The 15,125-nt window shown below is 36.9% G+C and overlaps 2 protein-coding genes across 2 annotated transcripts; one reads left to right on the forward strand and one right to left on the reverse strand.

Annotated features, from left to right (window-relative positions):
* The first annotated feature begins 735 nt into the window (after window positions 1–735).
* On the forward strand, window positions 736–2,897 carry mrps23 (mitochondrial ribosomal protein S23). The gene is made up of 5 exons (XM_033976556.2): window positions 736–779; window positions 1,427–1,612; window positions 2,041–2,118; window positions 2,339–2,457; window positions 2,595–2,897. The coding sequence occupies exons 1-4, from the start codon at window positions 736–738 to the stop codon at window positions 2,349–2,351; spliced, it is 321 nt and encodes a 106-aa protein (XP_033832447.2). The 3' UTR covers window positions 2,352–2,457; window positions 2,595–2,897.
* Window positions 2,898–4,048: 1,151 nt separating this feature from the next.
* LOC117380332 (gap junction gamma-1 protein) lies at window positions 4,049–5,872 on the reverse strand. Its single transcript, XM_033977122.1, has 2 exons — window positions 5,366–5,872; window positions 4,049–4,609 (listed from the first exon to the last, which is right to left on the reverse strand). Exons 1-2 carry the CDS (start codon window positions 5,870–5,872, stop codon window positions 4,049–4,051), a joined length of 1,068 nt encoding a protein of 355 aa, XP_033833013.1.
* Between the last annotated feature and the right edge of the window lie 9,253 nt (window positions 5,873–15,125).

Below are 15,125 nucleotides of genomic sequence, written 5' to 3' on the forward strand. Positions count from 1 at the left end.
TGCACCTGCTGTGGCTTTTTGCTAATGTATTCTGTTGGATTCTGTTGGAAGCACAATATATTTAATTGAATACTTACCCCGAGCTTAGACTTTTTCGACTTAGACTTTAGAAGTTTTCGTTGCACTTTAGCCTCGCATGTTTGTTCCTGTCAGCTGACTCAGGTAAGACTTCACTTTCTCCGAGTCCATAGTAAAACATGCCTACAGTACAGACAGTACATGGTGCAATGCTTAACTGCTACCTTTCTTTACAGCTCATATGTTGAAACCTGTATAGTTTGCCTTCCAAAAAAGCTAATAAAATGTTGGGTACAGGGTTCAAAGATGATGCAAGAAATCTGTAAGAATCCAAAATGTGAGCAGAATTACATTTACTTCTCTATTACAATTCTAAACTGATAATCCGTAAATATAGATTTGGTTCAGAAGTGCTAGTTCTATCAGCTGCCTAGGCAGGATACTGGGACAAAACACAACAAAACATTACAAAAGTCTAACTAAAAATACAAGAATAAAATATATTGACACTGATAAAAGTGATCACTTGACACATTATATTTTCTTACCTTCAAATAATACATTTTATCTGTGTCTTTTCTATAGTATTTTCCCCAAAACGCAATGTTTAGGGTATTTTTTCTCTTTTATTTTTGTTATACTAGACGTGATTCCTTTCCAGCAGGAGGTGAAGTGCTTTACATTAGCAACCGAAGTAGGGTCCATACATTAGAAAACATGGCGGGCCGCCGGTTAGAGAAAGTCGGGACTGTTTTTATCCCGTAAGATTGTTCTTTTTTACAAATCTGATGACTATTTTGCCAGTTCAGATATAGCGTAAATGTCCGTAGTTTCCTGCCAGTGGCAATTGCGTTGTTTGAGTCAAGAAAAAGCGGCTTGATATGTAAATACCCAAATAAAATATTGAAATCATGATCTACAAAACATTACTGTAGTCGCATATATTTGTATTCAGAAGTATTTTGTGTATTCAGTGACTCCTACTGCATTTCAGTGTTTTTTATTTATTTTTATTTTCTTTCTATCCCTGGAACTCTAAAAATTTTATTTGTATACCATTTGTCCAGGTACAAGTAGACCTGTCAGGATGACACTTTTTGGCGCACATACCAACCCTAAATCAGGAGTATCCCACAAAAAACTATTGTAAATGTATCGTCTCACAATGTTCACCCCTCCAAAATTATTGTTCAATTGTTTATCATTAATTGAAGTATTGTAATTATCATGGCAGGCTTAGCTTTAAGCATCCATAGGAAAAAAAAACAAAAAAACAAAAAACAAAACAAGCAATGGACACCAGTAATATCTGTCAGTAATTGTTTAACCCTCAATCTTACAAAAATATAATATTCAAGTTAGAACATTTTTATTGATTTACTGATTCATTAGCCCTGTATTGTTGCAGAGTCCGAGACCTGATGCAGGCTGGGGTAGTGAAGCTCTATGAGAAGCCCATTTGGTTTGATGTTAATGTAGCATTTCCCCCAAAAAAGAGACCACCTGTATGTGAAACCTCACTATCGTCAACCCACCAGGCCGAAAAAGACCAGCGACTGCCCGAGATTTTCTATTCTGAAGACGCCATCAGAGCGTGACTAAAAACTGAAGGTAACACCATGTACAGCTGGAAACGTTTGGGTTCTTAAAGTGCATATATCAGTTTTTTTCTTATTATTATTTGGTTTGGTGGGATAGTGCCTTTTGTTAAATGTAGTATCGGCAAGTTTTAAAACAATACTTCTAGCTATGGCATATATCTTCTGGCAATTTAAATCTTAATGTACCACTAAAAAGGTGTTGTTATACCTCACCAAAATTTAAAAACTAGACAAAGCTAGGTAAGCGTTAGTGCAATTTTAAATCTAATGGTATCAACTATGTCTTGGTGAAATCAGTAGATTATCAGATCATATACGGTTTAACAGTATATCATTTTCATTCCTGCATTCCCACAAACTTTTGCTTTTATAATGACTGCATTAAACAATTTGTCTTGTGATTTTTCATTGTGCTTTTCAGAAAACTTTATCAAGTTTATGGAGCCAGACCTCGGGCACTGGATCTGTCCAAGTTTAACTTTGTGTCTGTCTGTCAGAGGTAAATAACATGACATGCTATAAGCCATTGGCCATGATGAATGTTTAAAAATGTTAATCAGATCAGTCAAATGAGCTACCTGCAATGTATTTATGTGTGGTTTCTGGTATTGAACTATATAAGACCAATATCAACTATATTTGTAAATTGACCATATGTAAAAAAGCTGCCTCAGTTATTTATACAGTTATTCTTAATGTACTCTGTTTACTTCACATAGGTTTGTAGACTAGTATGAGAAGCTAAAGAACAGCACTGACCTGGATGATGCTCTGATCTGAAGAAACAGGAAAACGATTACTGGCTCAAGGCATCATACTGAGATAGAGAGGACAGTGAGTAACTCTGTCAAACATTTAAAATAATACTACATAAGTGACACCTGTTAAATATGTGTTAGACATAACGCATCAAGTGCATTGTAATTGGGGAAGCAAAATTTCTGTTGTTGTGCATTTATCTATTGTGACCTGCAGGTGGTGCCAGAGAGCAACAATTCAGTGCTGGACCTGAAGTTGTCAGATATGTTGTCAGAATAGCAGTCTGTCACATCAGAAGAAAAAAACTATGTTGACTAATTCAACTCCACTAATTACAGTATGATCTGGACAAACAACCTACATGAACTTGAATGGTTTAATTCATTGTATTTCCAAAATGTCACAAATCCTAAACTAATAAATAACAGTTTTCAAATACTCAGCAAAATGGTAAAATATGTGCTTAATACATCATAAGGTCACACAAAAAATGTTATTAGGTTATTTATTTTACACAAAGGAAAGATTTTTTGCATCTGCTCTTGTAATAAATGCAATAGTGCTCAACCTGTGTGCATACCCCATTTTTATTTAATTTAAACATACTTAAACTGATTGCTGCAATATTTTACTATACTTGGCAAAATTAGCAAGTTTTAATCTTGATCTTCCCAGACACCACTCTTAATTGCTACCTCTATTGGCCAATGATTAACCATTCTTTATCGAGCAGTATTTGCTACTTTTAGGTATTAACACCTGTGGTGGTGGAGTGTTTGCCACCTGCTTGTTTCCGTGGAGATGTTATTGCAACCATTGTCACGCCGAGACCTCGTGCATGTTTTTTAAGGTATTTTTAGCTATAAAAACAGCTGTAATTAAGGAAAAATGAAATGCCTTACTGTGTGACATTTTAGGCAAAGTAATAACATTTCAAAGGAACCAAGAAAAGTCACAAATTTTCAAAAAGACACCTGTATCACAATATTGTTTTTTTCTATTGATACTATGTAGTTGATGTCATTAACATTCCTTGGGAGGGTGAAACTATCTGTAGGCACAGCTGAAGTTGGAACACAACAGGTGAGCTGATTTGTGTTGTTAAACAAGTTTCTCATACATGAATTTACAGTCACAAGCTACCGTTAGCCAACTGTTTTTCAGTTAGACACCCTCACCTTACCCATCAAACACCTTAATGGGATCATGAATGCTCGTATTGATCACAGGCTCCTAAAAATGTGTTCAAACTATTTATTTTCTTTGTCCAAGATCTACCTCATTATCTTCACTTTCTTCTACAGATCTTAGCCAAAGAAAATAAATGGTTTGAGAGGGGCATTAAATAGGCAATTTTTGTTAGCTAAGATAAGATATGCCTTTATTAGTCCCACAGTGGGGAAATTCCAAGACAATCCATCTTTAAACACGAATGGGGGGCTTAGACCTAGATCAATACAAGGAAAACAATAGTGATAGCCCGTATGCTAATAGGTGTGAGAGCATCCATCAGGGGTCTGAATGTTTATGCAAAATATGAGGCATAGTTCATTCAGTAGACCTAGCTAACAAACCAGCAATCTGACCAGAATTGAAGAAGCTGCTTGGATGAGTGGGGACAAGTGAGGAATTACACAGACACTGTAGCTGCAAAGTATACATTTTCCAATTCAAAGCCATGATTTCTTAGTCCGTCCTGTACGGGCTACATTTGATAGCTTCACTTTGACGTTGTCCCTTCTCTCTGGGCTTCTTTTGGATGTGTATTCTACCGTCGAATCGGTCTGGAAGGAGATGGCTGGTGTATGGGTTAGCATACTCTTATCTGGGACAAGAGCTGGAGTCTGTAGCACTAACTGTCCTCTCAATGAATGCTTAAGCTGCAGTGTTAGTGGGTTGTGATGGGTGTAAATGCGCACCTCGTCCCGTTCTTGACAGCAGCAGGTGGAACAAGCAGAGCACAGGACCCTGAATATATAAACCCAACCTAAATAGTGTAACTCAGCTACGTTTAGCACAAAACAGCCAAGACTGATGCTAAACATGAAATTGAGAAAGATGGTTTTCTCAGTGGCACGGGATACAAAGCAGTCGGTCCGAGTGGGGCAGGGATAAGTCTCACAGCGAAACAAATGAGGAACCTCAAAACCAAATAGAAAGTACTGCCCAATCAGGAAGGTGATCTCCATAACCGAGCGAAGCAAGACATGTAGGATGTAAATGAGTAACACCTGGAGACAAATGGAAGCAATCTCAAAACAGTTGGCAAAACATTCATGGTTAAAGGTGCACTATGCAGCTTTTCTAGTGAAGGGCACACCGCCTGATTGTCTCCAAGTACACAATATTGCTTTGCTAGGAATCAACGGTATGGCATTAACCAACTCTATTCCCATGGAGATAAGCAGGTCAGATCTATGGAAAAGCATGGTGTTATGTTCAAAAATCTGTAAAGTTACAAATATTTTTTGCCTTTGTTCAGCCCTGATTAGCCCAAAACTCCAGCTAACTACATTTGAAATCTTCTTTTGGTTAAAGGTGCATTATGTAACTGCTTGTCTCTATGGAGATTTTATTGTTTTTGTCTGAAATATTCAATTGTATGGCAATAAATGTATCTGCCTTTTATTATTACACGTGTTTTCTTTGCTCAAAAATACATTGGAACACTTACATTCTTGCTGTTGGTAGCATCATCTCCTTTAAGAGATTAAGATTAAGTTTAAGTTTAATGCCATACGATGGAACCGTCTAGGCAATGCAATAACATCTCCATGGAGACAAAGAGATGGGGTATCCTCCACTAGAAAGGTTACATAGTGCACCTTTAATACATAGTATGACATGAACTGCCCCTGAGAAGTTAACTTTTCTAATTTTGTCCATTCTTCCAAAGAGGCTCTCAACATTTTCAGGTCCACTCTCCTCACCTTTGCTGGTATGTTTTTATTTTCATTGACTTAATGCTGTGTAATTCATGGTCAGACCTGATTAGACTGTTGTGTGGGATCCTCGCCCAATTCTCCATAATCCTCTTCCACAAAACTCTGCTCCTCTTTTTCTCTCGCCTCCCAGTCTTCGTTAAAACTCGGATAATATGATGGTACACCTACTCTCTCCACCTGCCCACAGCTCTGAGCCCTCTCCTCCGCTGTTTCATGAGTCCGATGTCCATTCATCTTTTCATCCTTGGCGATTTTATGTAACACGTAAACAATGTAAAAAATGGATGGAGTGGACACTAAGACTATTTGGAAAACCCAGAATCGGAGATGGGAAACTGGAGCAAAGGTGTCGTAGCAGACATTGTTGCATCCCGGTTGTTGGGTGTTGCAGGTGAACTTGGATTGTTCGTCGCTGTAAACTGCGTCACCCACTAGCGCCACCAGCAGGATGCGGAAGATAAGCAGCATGGTTAGCCAGATTTTACCAATGACCGTGGAGTGGTTCTGGACCTCAGACAGAAAGCGGCCCAGGATAGACCAGTCGCCCATCACTCCACCTGAGGATCACAGCTATTTCCATGTGAATAAAAATAATATTGGCTATATATATATATATATATATATATATATATATATATATATATATATATATATATATATATATATATATATATATATATATATATATATATATATATATATATATATATATATATATATATATATATATATATATATGTATGTATTATACTGTATTATATTACACAACTCTAATGTGAAAATACAGTTGCCTATGTTGACTATAGTTGTTTACTATACTATTACATAGAGTCACGTTGCTTATACTCAAGGCCATGCTTGAAATCTTTGTATTGATTGATTATTATAATTTGTTTATAACACATTATGTGTCATCCATATTTCTCTGCTGATAATTGCTGGTGCACTGACCATCAGCAAAAGATCTACTAATAGGCTACTTTGTATCCAAGAGACCTATACAATACAACTGCATATCACTTTTATAATGAAAATGGTAATTGAAATCCCAGGATTTGACTAATTTTATCCTAAGGACAAAGTTGCCATTGTCATCATGTGGCTACAAAAGTATTGGTTAAAGGTCCCAAAATTAGCTATTTTCTGATCTACGTTATAATATTCTTTCATCATTATTTCATTCACACATTTTTAAACTCCATACACCTTCACTTGAATCATCTAGATAATTTCAGCCCTGGAATGAAACAAAACACAACTCCAGGTATGTTTTGGAGGAGGTAACAACATTCTAACATGGTTTAAAGCTAACAAGAGTCAATTTTGTGTAATATAGGACCTTTAAACAGAAAATCTTATTCCAGCAGCAGCACAAGTAAACTATTTTGTCATTAGCATTCAATTTTTTTTTTTTAAATAACAGTAACATATTTAGCTTCTGTGACAACACAGTAATATATATGTTTAAGAAAGCTTACCTTTATAAAGCTTATATATTCTTGATCTTGCTTGAAAACTCGTCAAAACACGGCCATAGATTTTGCATTGCTGGTTTCAACTTTTCCTTTTAAGATAATCATAACAGATTCTTATTCAAGTTAAATATTATAGAGGTAAATGAGTGTATAGGCTGGTAGCTCAAATCCAGTTTTGGATGAGCGACAAATGCAGAGTACAGTGAGAAGGGATAACAAAACAAAGACTCTTCCCTGTTCTGAACCACAAACAATCAGACAAAAACATTGGAACAAGCTGGAAGCAGGAACAATACAGGCCTAGCGTATGCTCCCCATTCCACTGACAGGATGATAAAGCGAGCCAGGTTTATGCAATTATTGTATTTCCAGCAAATTTAAAGATGCACTAGGTAACTTTTGTTGGAGACTCTTCTACCGGCTTGTCTCAATGGATATATTTTATAGCTCAAAAATCCTTTGAAAAAACATTGATTCGAAACATTGTCCTCTCCACAGATATGTGCTATAATTTGGCTGAGTGATGTCTATCTCCATGGATTACAAATTTTATGCTACTGTGGCGTTGCATAGCAGACCCTCCACCAAAAAAGTTACACAGTGCACCTTTAAATTGGGCTTGTGTTTAGAGAATTTAGGGTTATATTACTACAGATTAGATTATTTTATATACGAAATATTTAAAGAAAGTTTCAATTCAAACTATAGTAACTTTCCACCATCACACTTTTTACCTGAGGGAACATTTGAGCACTAGCTCATGTAATAATGCAGTTATTTAGTTATTTAATTCCACACACGAAAGCTGTCAGAGCATTCCACCTACTCGTTATCTCTAACCAGTTTTCTACATAAAGGAATAAGAGGGCTGAAAATGACATTCACTGTTCGAATGTAAATATTAAACTTTGGCAATTCAGTCATACTTTAGTATTAACACTCCATACTATATATATATATATATATATATATATATATATATATATATATATATATATATATATATATATATATATATATATATATATATATATACACATACACACACACACACACACACCCCTACATACATACACACACACACCCCCACACACACCCACACACACACACACACACACACACACCCCCACACACACACACACATACATACATACACACACTAAATGAATAAATAAATAAATAAATAAAGTGTGCCGAAAGATCAACAACTTTTTGAAAAGGTAAATTGAAGAAGTTAATATAATTTGGTCATGTTCTGCAAGCCGGATTAATAAGTAGTTTGCACATGTCTGGTCTATGGAGTTTAAAAACATAGTGGATGGTATCTGTTTGAGAGAAGAACAACATTATAACACTGATCAAAATAGTGCAATAAAGTCCCTTTAAACATAGTCACTACTTGCCTAACTTTAACCTAAACCCTAACCACAGCCTATTTTGGCCCATATCTGAAGTTTAAATCATGTTGTTGATCTCATAATAAAGGATAAACATCAGGTAAGTCATCAGAGTTCAAAATGTGCAATCTCTCTATCAACAGAAAAAACAAGAAGTTTTATGTGTGGAAAACAAAAAATTGATCTTGATAAATGCACAATTGAAATAGGAAAATTCAGTGGAATTTTAAGATAGAAGACTCAAATAAATATAGCTCCATGATACCAACTGCCTCTTTCATTTTGTTTTATAATATTTCTTTTAAGAACTGGAAATGGTGTGGACAATAGACCCTCATTAACTCAGGTGGCTCTATCAGACTGTATTAAGTCCATGTTGGAGCAGGTCTAGTCTATGGTCAGCACTGGCAGCTCTCATCAACAAATCAATGCGACTTTTTTTAAACTCATTCACTTTTCCACCAATCAATGCAGCACCACACAGAGACACCGGGGGCAGCAGTACATTAAACCAACTGTTATATAATGAAGTCAGCCACTACTGAGAATAACAGGGGAGTGAGTATTTAACTTTCAGTATTAACTTGTCTGACTTCTATGCTCTTTCGATAGCATCAAATTGTAAGCTAGGGAAGCCTTAGAGGGACAAAATATAAACTGGTAACTATGGCAATATAAAATAAATCAAAACTAAATTGATTTGCACGTTTTTATAAAGAAACACATGCAAAAAATGGGCAAACTAATGTGGCAAAGACAAAAATGAAATGGTAAATGGTTACATACTTATATAGCACTTTTCCACCTTCAAGGCACTAAAAGCACTTTACATCAAGGAACAACTCACCCATCACATTCATACACGAAGGGGCAATGTGGGTTAAATGTCTTTCCCAAAGGCACAATGGCAGCATTAATCTGTGGGAGCTGGAACTGCACCACCAAACCATGGGTCAGTGGATCAGACCACTCTACCAATAACGTTTTATGTCAAGAGCAGGATTCAAAACACCAAATTATCATAAATTGCCTTGTACTTTGTCTCCCAAATACTTAAAAAAATTCCACTAATTAGATGTTCCTAGTTTCAAGGATCTGCTTTGATATGCTAATCCCATAGAATTATTATGCTGCTCTAGGATTGGTTAAAAAATGAAATAAGATCAGTTTTATAAATGACAAAGATTCAATGCTCATTACGTTAAGGAAATTAATACTGAAATCCTTTTTATGTTTTTAAAAAGACAAAATGACAAAAAAATAAAATAAAAATGTGATGTAAGGGAAAAACTTGTGTTTGGATTTTTTATGTCATCATCGCCCAGCCCTTCTAAAAGGCTCATATTCACAATACTGTATGTGCCTATTCGTTCTATAGGGACAAATCTTTTCTTGTTTTTCAGACTGCATTTCCCACAATGCCTTAGGGCTTTCCAAGAAGCTGACATTTGCGTCAGATTCGTGTCAAGAGTGAAGCCCACAACATCAACAATAACTGCCATAGTCTTTGAAACCCTGTGCTGTTATTGCATTATAAAGACAGGCTTATAGGGCTTTGGTTTCATATGTAAAGTTGTAGGTATGATTTTGCCTTGTTTTGTTTCACAGTTTTCTTCAAAATTCATCTCAAGTAAGTAGTGATTTCAAGAAATAATTAGTAAGAGATAATGTATATTTGAGAAACCTTCTACTCGACAAGGCCTAAAAGAACTGTCTGCACACAATATCTGATTTACAATATGAAGTTGTTGAGAAACCAAAACCTTTACTCTAGTAATAGTACCATTATAAATAAAAATATATTACTCAAGCAGAAGTAAATGTATGTTGTCTGAAAGAAGTACAAAGAGTATGAATTTGAAAAGAGACTATCTCTGCCCTTTAATGATCTCTATGGAAAGTTGGTTGAGCAATAAATTTGCCTCATAGCAAGATGGTCGCAGGTTCTTATACCAAGTGGGGCCTTCCTGTGTGGAGTTTGCATGTTATCCATCTATGGGTGGGTTTCCTTTGGGTGGCCTTTCCCTCCTCCCCAAAATATGTCAAGTAGTCTAATCCTCCAGCTAATCCTAACCAAGATCTCCAGGCGTTGCACTAGGACTAGGCTGCACACTGCTTGTATCATAGTAGAGGCAACGGTTGAAGGATGGCTCAAATGCAGAAGAGGAATCACCGAACAATTATCTTTAAAAGTTAGTGTCCACTTTTACAACACCCATAAAATCCCTCTTCTCATGCAACTTCAATCTGAGCATCTTTATGCTCCTATATTCACTTTCCCTCCTCACTATGAATCGGCCACTGACTTCAAAAAGCCAAAATATCTGGAATATCCACAGCTCCACAGCTCTAACTTGACCTGGGGCATCTCCTGCATGTCTCCATGGAAACAATGCCAAACTTTGGACCATAACAGGCAAAGCAGTGACAACACCATGAAGAAAAATAGCTTCCAGACTGTCCACCAGAAAAGTTACTCTTTTAAAGGGACCTTTAAAGGGCCCATATTTTTAAAATGTTTGTTATAATGTTGTTTCCTCATCAAAAACATACCTGGAGATGTGTTTTGTTTCAGTAACACGTTTAACACACAAACCCTGCATATTTAGACTGAGTTCTTCTTTCTCTGTTCTACTTTGTGATGTCATGTGGTGCTACACTGTGTTTTTACTAGAATCATTTGGATCATTTCAGCTCTGGAATTGCCCATCTCTACAGAACTAAAGGAAAAAGGTAGCTGTTAACTTGAAAACTACTGCTTCATCACATCACAAGGTGGAACAGAATATTTAAAATTTTGGAAATGTAGACAGACAAATAATCCATGGTTACATAAACATGTGTGATTGAAACAAAACACACTTCCAAGTATGTTGTTGATCAGGTAACAACATTATAACATGGTTTAAAGCTCACAGGAGACCATTTTATGTACTGTAGGACCTTTAAACGCTTTGTTAAAAAAACAAAAAAAACCAAAAAACCTCTTTTTGCAAAATGTGTTGGATTTGATGTATTGACTCACAACATTTTCCTAAAGGGATGTGGCAGGAATCACATCGCACTAATCCCTGCAGTCTGCACTACTACTACTACTACTACTACTTCTACTACTACATAATTATTTCCAGGTTTAACATCCTGTGCAGGCCCCATAGGCTCTGACAGCATAGATTTGTTGCTCATATAAGGGCCAGATGAGGACACAACAGCCAGAAGAAGCCAACTTGTCCCACACTAAAAGTTTCATAAAGCAGCTTCTGAAAAGGAATTGGGGCCAGTGAGTCACCCCCCCTTTTCATGTGGTTACTAAAAAAAGCAAATCCATGTTTCCCCAAGTATATTTTTTAGCACTTTTGGGTCCAACGCTAAGGCCACAGGGAGAAGAGCATTAGGGTGAGTTTAAAATGAAAGAGATGATGAAAAATATAGTAACTGTCTCCTGCTGCTGTACGGGTTTTAGTGAATGCATGGATGGACTATATAAACATTGTCAATTTTGTGTGAGTTCAGCCTGGGTTCAACCAGTTCAAATATCAACTTGATGAACTATGAATGTGCTGAAAAAGACAAACTGGATCCAACAATATGCAGACATTTAAAGTTACCATTTGTAATTATTCGCTGATCTATGGGAACCCCTGGGGTACGCAAACACAAATACTAGCTAGGGGTACGTACAATGACTTCAGACTTAAAAGAAAGGCGGTATGGTATTTCAGTGTAAAATGTCTTGTAGTAATTTTACATCCTTAAAAATATTTCTGTGGGATAATTTTTGGCATAAATGTAGTAAACATATAGTTACTAATGAAGCTCTATTAAGATGGGGTATTCAGAGTGTGAGACAATTCTTTGGCGGTACTCAAGACAAACCACAGGTCTACTATCTGACTGTTCTGAATTGTGAGATTAACAGCCACATAAAAACAGACTTCACATTTAGGTTTCTTTTCTGGATGTAGATTGAATTGAAATTACTTATTTTTGTTTCTAAAATTGTCAAGATTATTGTTTTAATTCATAAGACTATATTTTTACCTGAATAATTGCAATGATTGATTCATTTAATAATCTTGAAATCATTGCTGATCTTAAAGTAGTTTTTTAAACTTTTTAATTGGGTCCTATATTCAAACACAAGTTATTCTTTTGCAATACTTAAATAAATCATGTATCCACCTTTGTCACTAACCACTGCACCTGTACTGATAAAGGGAGCAACCCGTCTTTCTAATAAGCTGTGTTCCAAGTGGCTACTTGACATGTGGTCTTTGATAGTTTACATATTGTTTGCTTTTAGATAGAAAAAAATACAACATTTGCAACACATCTGCTTTTTGTGTCCATTTTGAGAACAGAATGTGATGGTATGTTTTTGATGGATGGCTTTTTCCTGGCATCAGTTTAGATGCTTCACATATGAGCAAGCTCTTTGCCCAGAGCCAAATGAAAATACTTACAATTTCACATGAAACTTTCTAAGTGAAGTCAATGAGATTCAGATAGACCCTGGTTTATGGCAACTGAATAAATGTGAATTCAGTTTTGGAAAGTAACTAAATACTTGTACCAAAAATACTTATTCAGAATATAAATTTTGATGGTACAGTTACTTTTCATTTGGAGGTATTCAGATTATAGGTTCTTTCCCAAATGCAAAGAAACACATGACGGTACTTGATCATGCAATTTTGCATTTGAACTGCATAGTTTTTGTAAGAGAAATTGAAAAAAAACTGCAGTCCATGTACATGCCAGTTTTCCTTCTGTCATTCAAACAGTAAAAAAAAAAAATCAAGCTGTTTGAAATTCCATGTTGTGTTATTTTCATTATGATATAATGCAACTCAGGGTAAAAGTATTCAAAGTATTCAGAATACAGTACTCTAAATAGCCCGTGTTATACAATACATTACAACATACATTTAAATGCAGGTACTCAGTATTCTGTAACTAAACACATTTTCAAAGTATTCTTCCCATTACTTAACACTAATATTACAAGCTAAGCCCACTCGTCCATCCATTTTCTTCTGCTTATCCGGGGCTGGGTCACAGGGGCAGCAGTCTAAGCAGAGACTCCCAGACTTCCCTCACCCCGGACACGCCCTCCAGCTCCTCCGGTGGGACCCCAAGGTGTTTCCAGGCCAGCTGAGAGACATAGTCCCTCCAGCATGTCCTGGGTCTTCCCCGGGGCCTCCTCCCGGTGGGACATGCCCAGAACACCTCCTTAGGGAGGCGTCCAGGAAGCATCCTGAGCAGATGCCTGAGCCACCTAAACTGGTTCCTCTCGACGTGTAGGAGCAGTGGCTCTACCCCGAGCTCCTCTCATGTGACCGAGCTCCTCACCCTATCCCTAAGGGTGCGCTCGGTCACCCTACGGAGGAAACCCATTTCGGCTGCTTGTATCCGCGATCTTGTCCTTTCGGTCATTACCCAGAGCTCATGACCATAGCTTTGCCTTGCAACTCAGCTCCTTCTTTACCACAATGGACCGATACAGCGACCGCATCACTGCAGACGATGCACCGCCTGTCAATCTCATGCTCCATCCCTCCCTCACTCATGAACAAGAGATACTGGAACTCCTCCACTTGAGGCAGAGACTCACCACCCACCTGGAGAGGGAAAGCCACCTTTTTCCGGTCGAGAACCATGGCCTTGGATTTGGAGGAGCTGATTCTCATCCCAGTCGCTTCACACTTAGCTGCAAACCGCCCCAGTGCCTGCTGCAGGTCCTGGCTCGATGAAGCCATCAGGACAACATTATCATCATTACAGGCTAAGTCCAAAGACAAAATATAGCCTACTATGTATTTCATGAAAAGATAGAAGATTGGTTTTATTTTCACTTAATCTATATCAGATATTATAGTAAGTATTATTGTTTTGTGATAAAAATGACGTATTTTCTATATAGCTCAGTCAGTGAGACTTATATTAAACCAATGGAGAGTTTAAGATGCTAATTACTATAGCATTCTTTCTGACAATATAGTGTGATAAGTGCATTTATTGGTAGTGGCCCAGCTGCTCATCAGATTGTTCCATGCCCCTTTGGTTTACTTTTTACATTATTTTGGCTAAACATTTTGCACTGTTGCCAAAAAACATGGCGGATTTCCATGGTAGCAGGTGTTTTTTACATTCCATTTCAAGTTCTATGAAAGTTTTGTCAGTCATTGTGGTGTCAAAATCGCAGATTGGCAGCTTGTCAAATAACTGGCCCTTTTTTTGCTTAGCATAGAAATCAAGTTTGAAATTATTATCCCAGATGGGTGTCTTTCTGTAATGCATTATGGTCGGCTATAAGCTCTAACATGCTGATTACATTATTTTTTAAAGTGACAGTTTCAGTATTTCAACAATGTGGTCTCACCATTTGTCTAGGCCTCACCACAAGTTAAACCAAACAATGAAACCTATATTTGGTACTTTGTTGCTCCATAGACTCTTATGTTTCGAGGCGGGCCCACGGTTCTAAATATGGCGTCTGATGGTTTGTTGTGCAGTTTGTTCACAGCTGTCATCAGTATTTCAGACTGAGGTGACAGAATGTGTTTGCAGTGGGGAGAGTGGTCCGATATGGTGGCAGTATGGGTCAAAATACATTGCATTGGTATTCAAGAACCTGAATGTCCTTCCTAGCAATGTTCCGATATGGATATTTTTCCTCTCCTCTCAATCTCCTTTTAAAAATACCATTATCCACATCCACATTATCTATGTCCAACAATTAACACACAAATGAATTTATGTGGGAAAAGACAAACTAGGAATGACTCATTTAGTGTCTATCAGTGACACATATCTGCTACATTTTTTCATATGGTATCAACACCATTATCTGGAAAACCCTTCCATTGTCCAAAGACATGCAGTTTGGAGAACTATTAAGTTTACAATCTAGGCATCACCAGCCATCAT

This window comes from Periophthalmus magnuspinnatus, chromosome 13 (assembly GCF_009829125.3).
Source record: "Periophthalmus magnuspinnatus isolate fPerMag1 chromosome 13, fPerMag1.2.pri, whole genome shotgun sequence".
In the NCBI taxonomy this organism is placed as follows: Eukaryota; Metazoa; Chordata; class Actinopteri; order Gobiiformes; family Gobiidae; genus Periophthalmus; species Periophthalmus magnuspinnatus.

Bases quoted from the DNA above. Each gene is read 5' to 3' on its own strand.
- mrps23 (XM_033976556.2), top strand. From the start codon at position 736: ATGGCGGGCCGCCGGTTAGAGAAAGTCGGGACTGTTTTTATCCC. The intron at 780-1,426 runs GTAAGATTGTTC...GTATTGTTGCAG, and splicing joins GTCGGGACTGTTTTTATCCC to AGTCCGAGACCTGATGCAGG. The intron at 1,613-2,040 runs GTGACTAAAAAC...TGTGCTTTTCAG, and splicing joins TCTGAAGACGCCATCAGAGC to AAAACTTTATCAAGTTTATG.
- LOC117380332 (XM_033977122.1), bottom strand. From the start codon at position 5,872: ATGGGCGACTGGTCTATCCTGGGCCGCTTTCTGTCTGAGGTCCAGAAC. The intron at 4,610-5,365 runs GTCTGACCATGA...ATTTGTCTCCAG, and splicing joins CCACACAACAGTCTAATCAG to GTGTTACTCATTTACATCCT.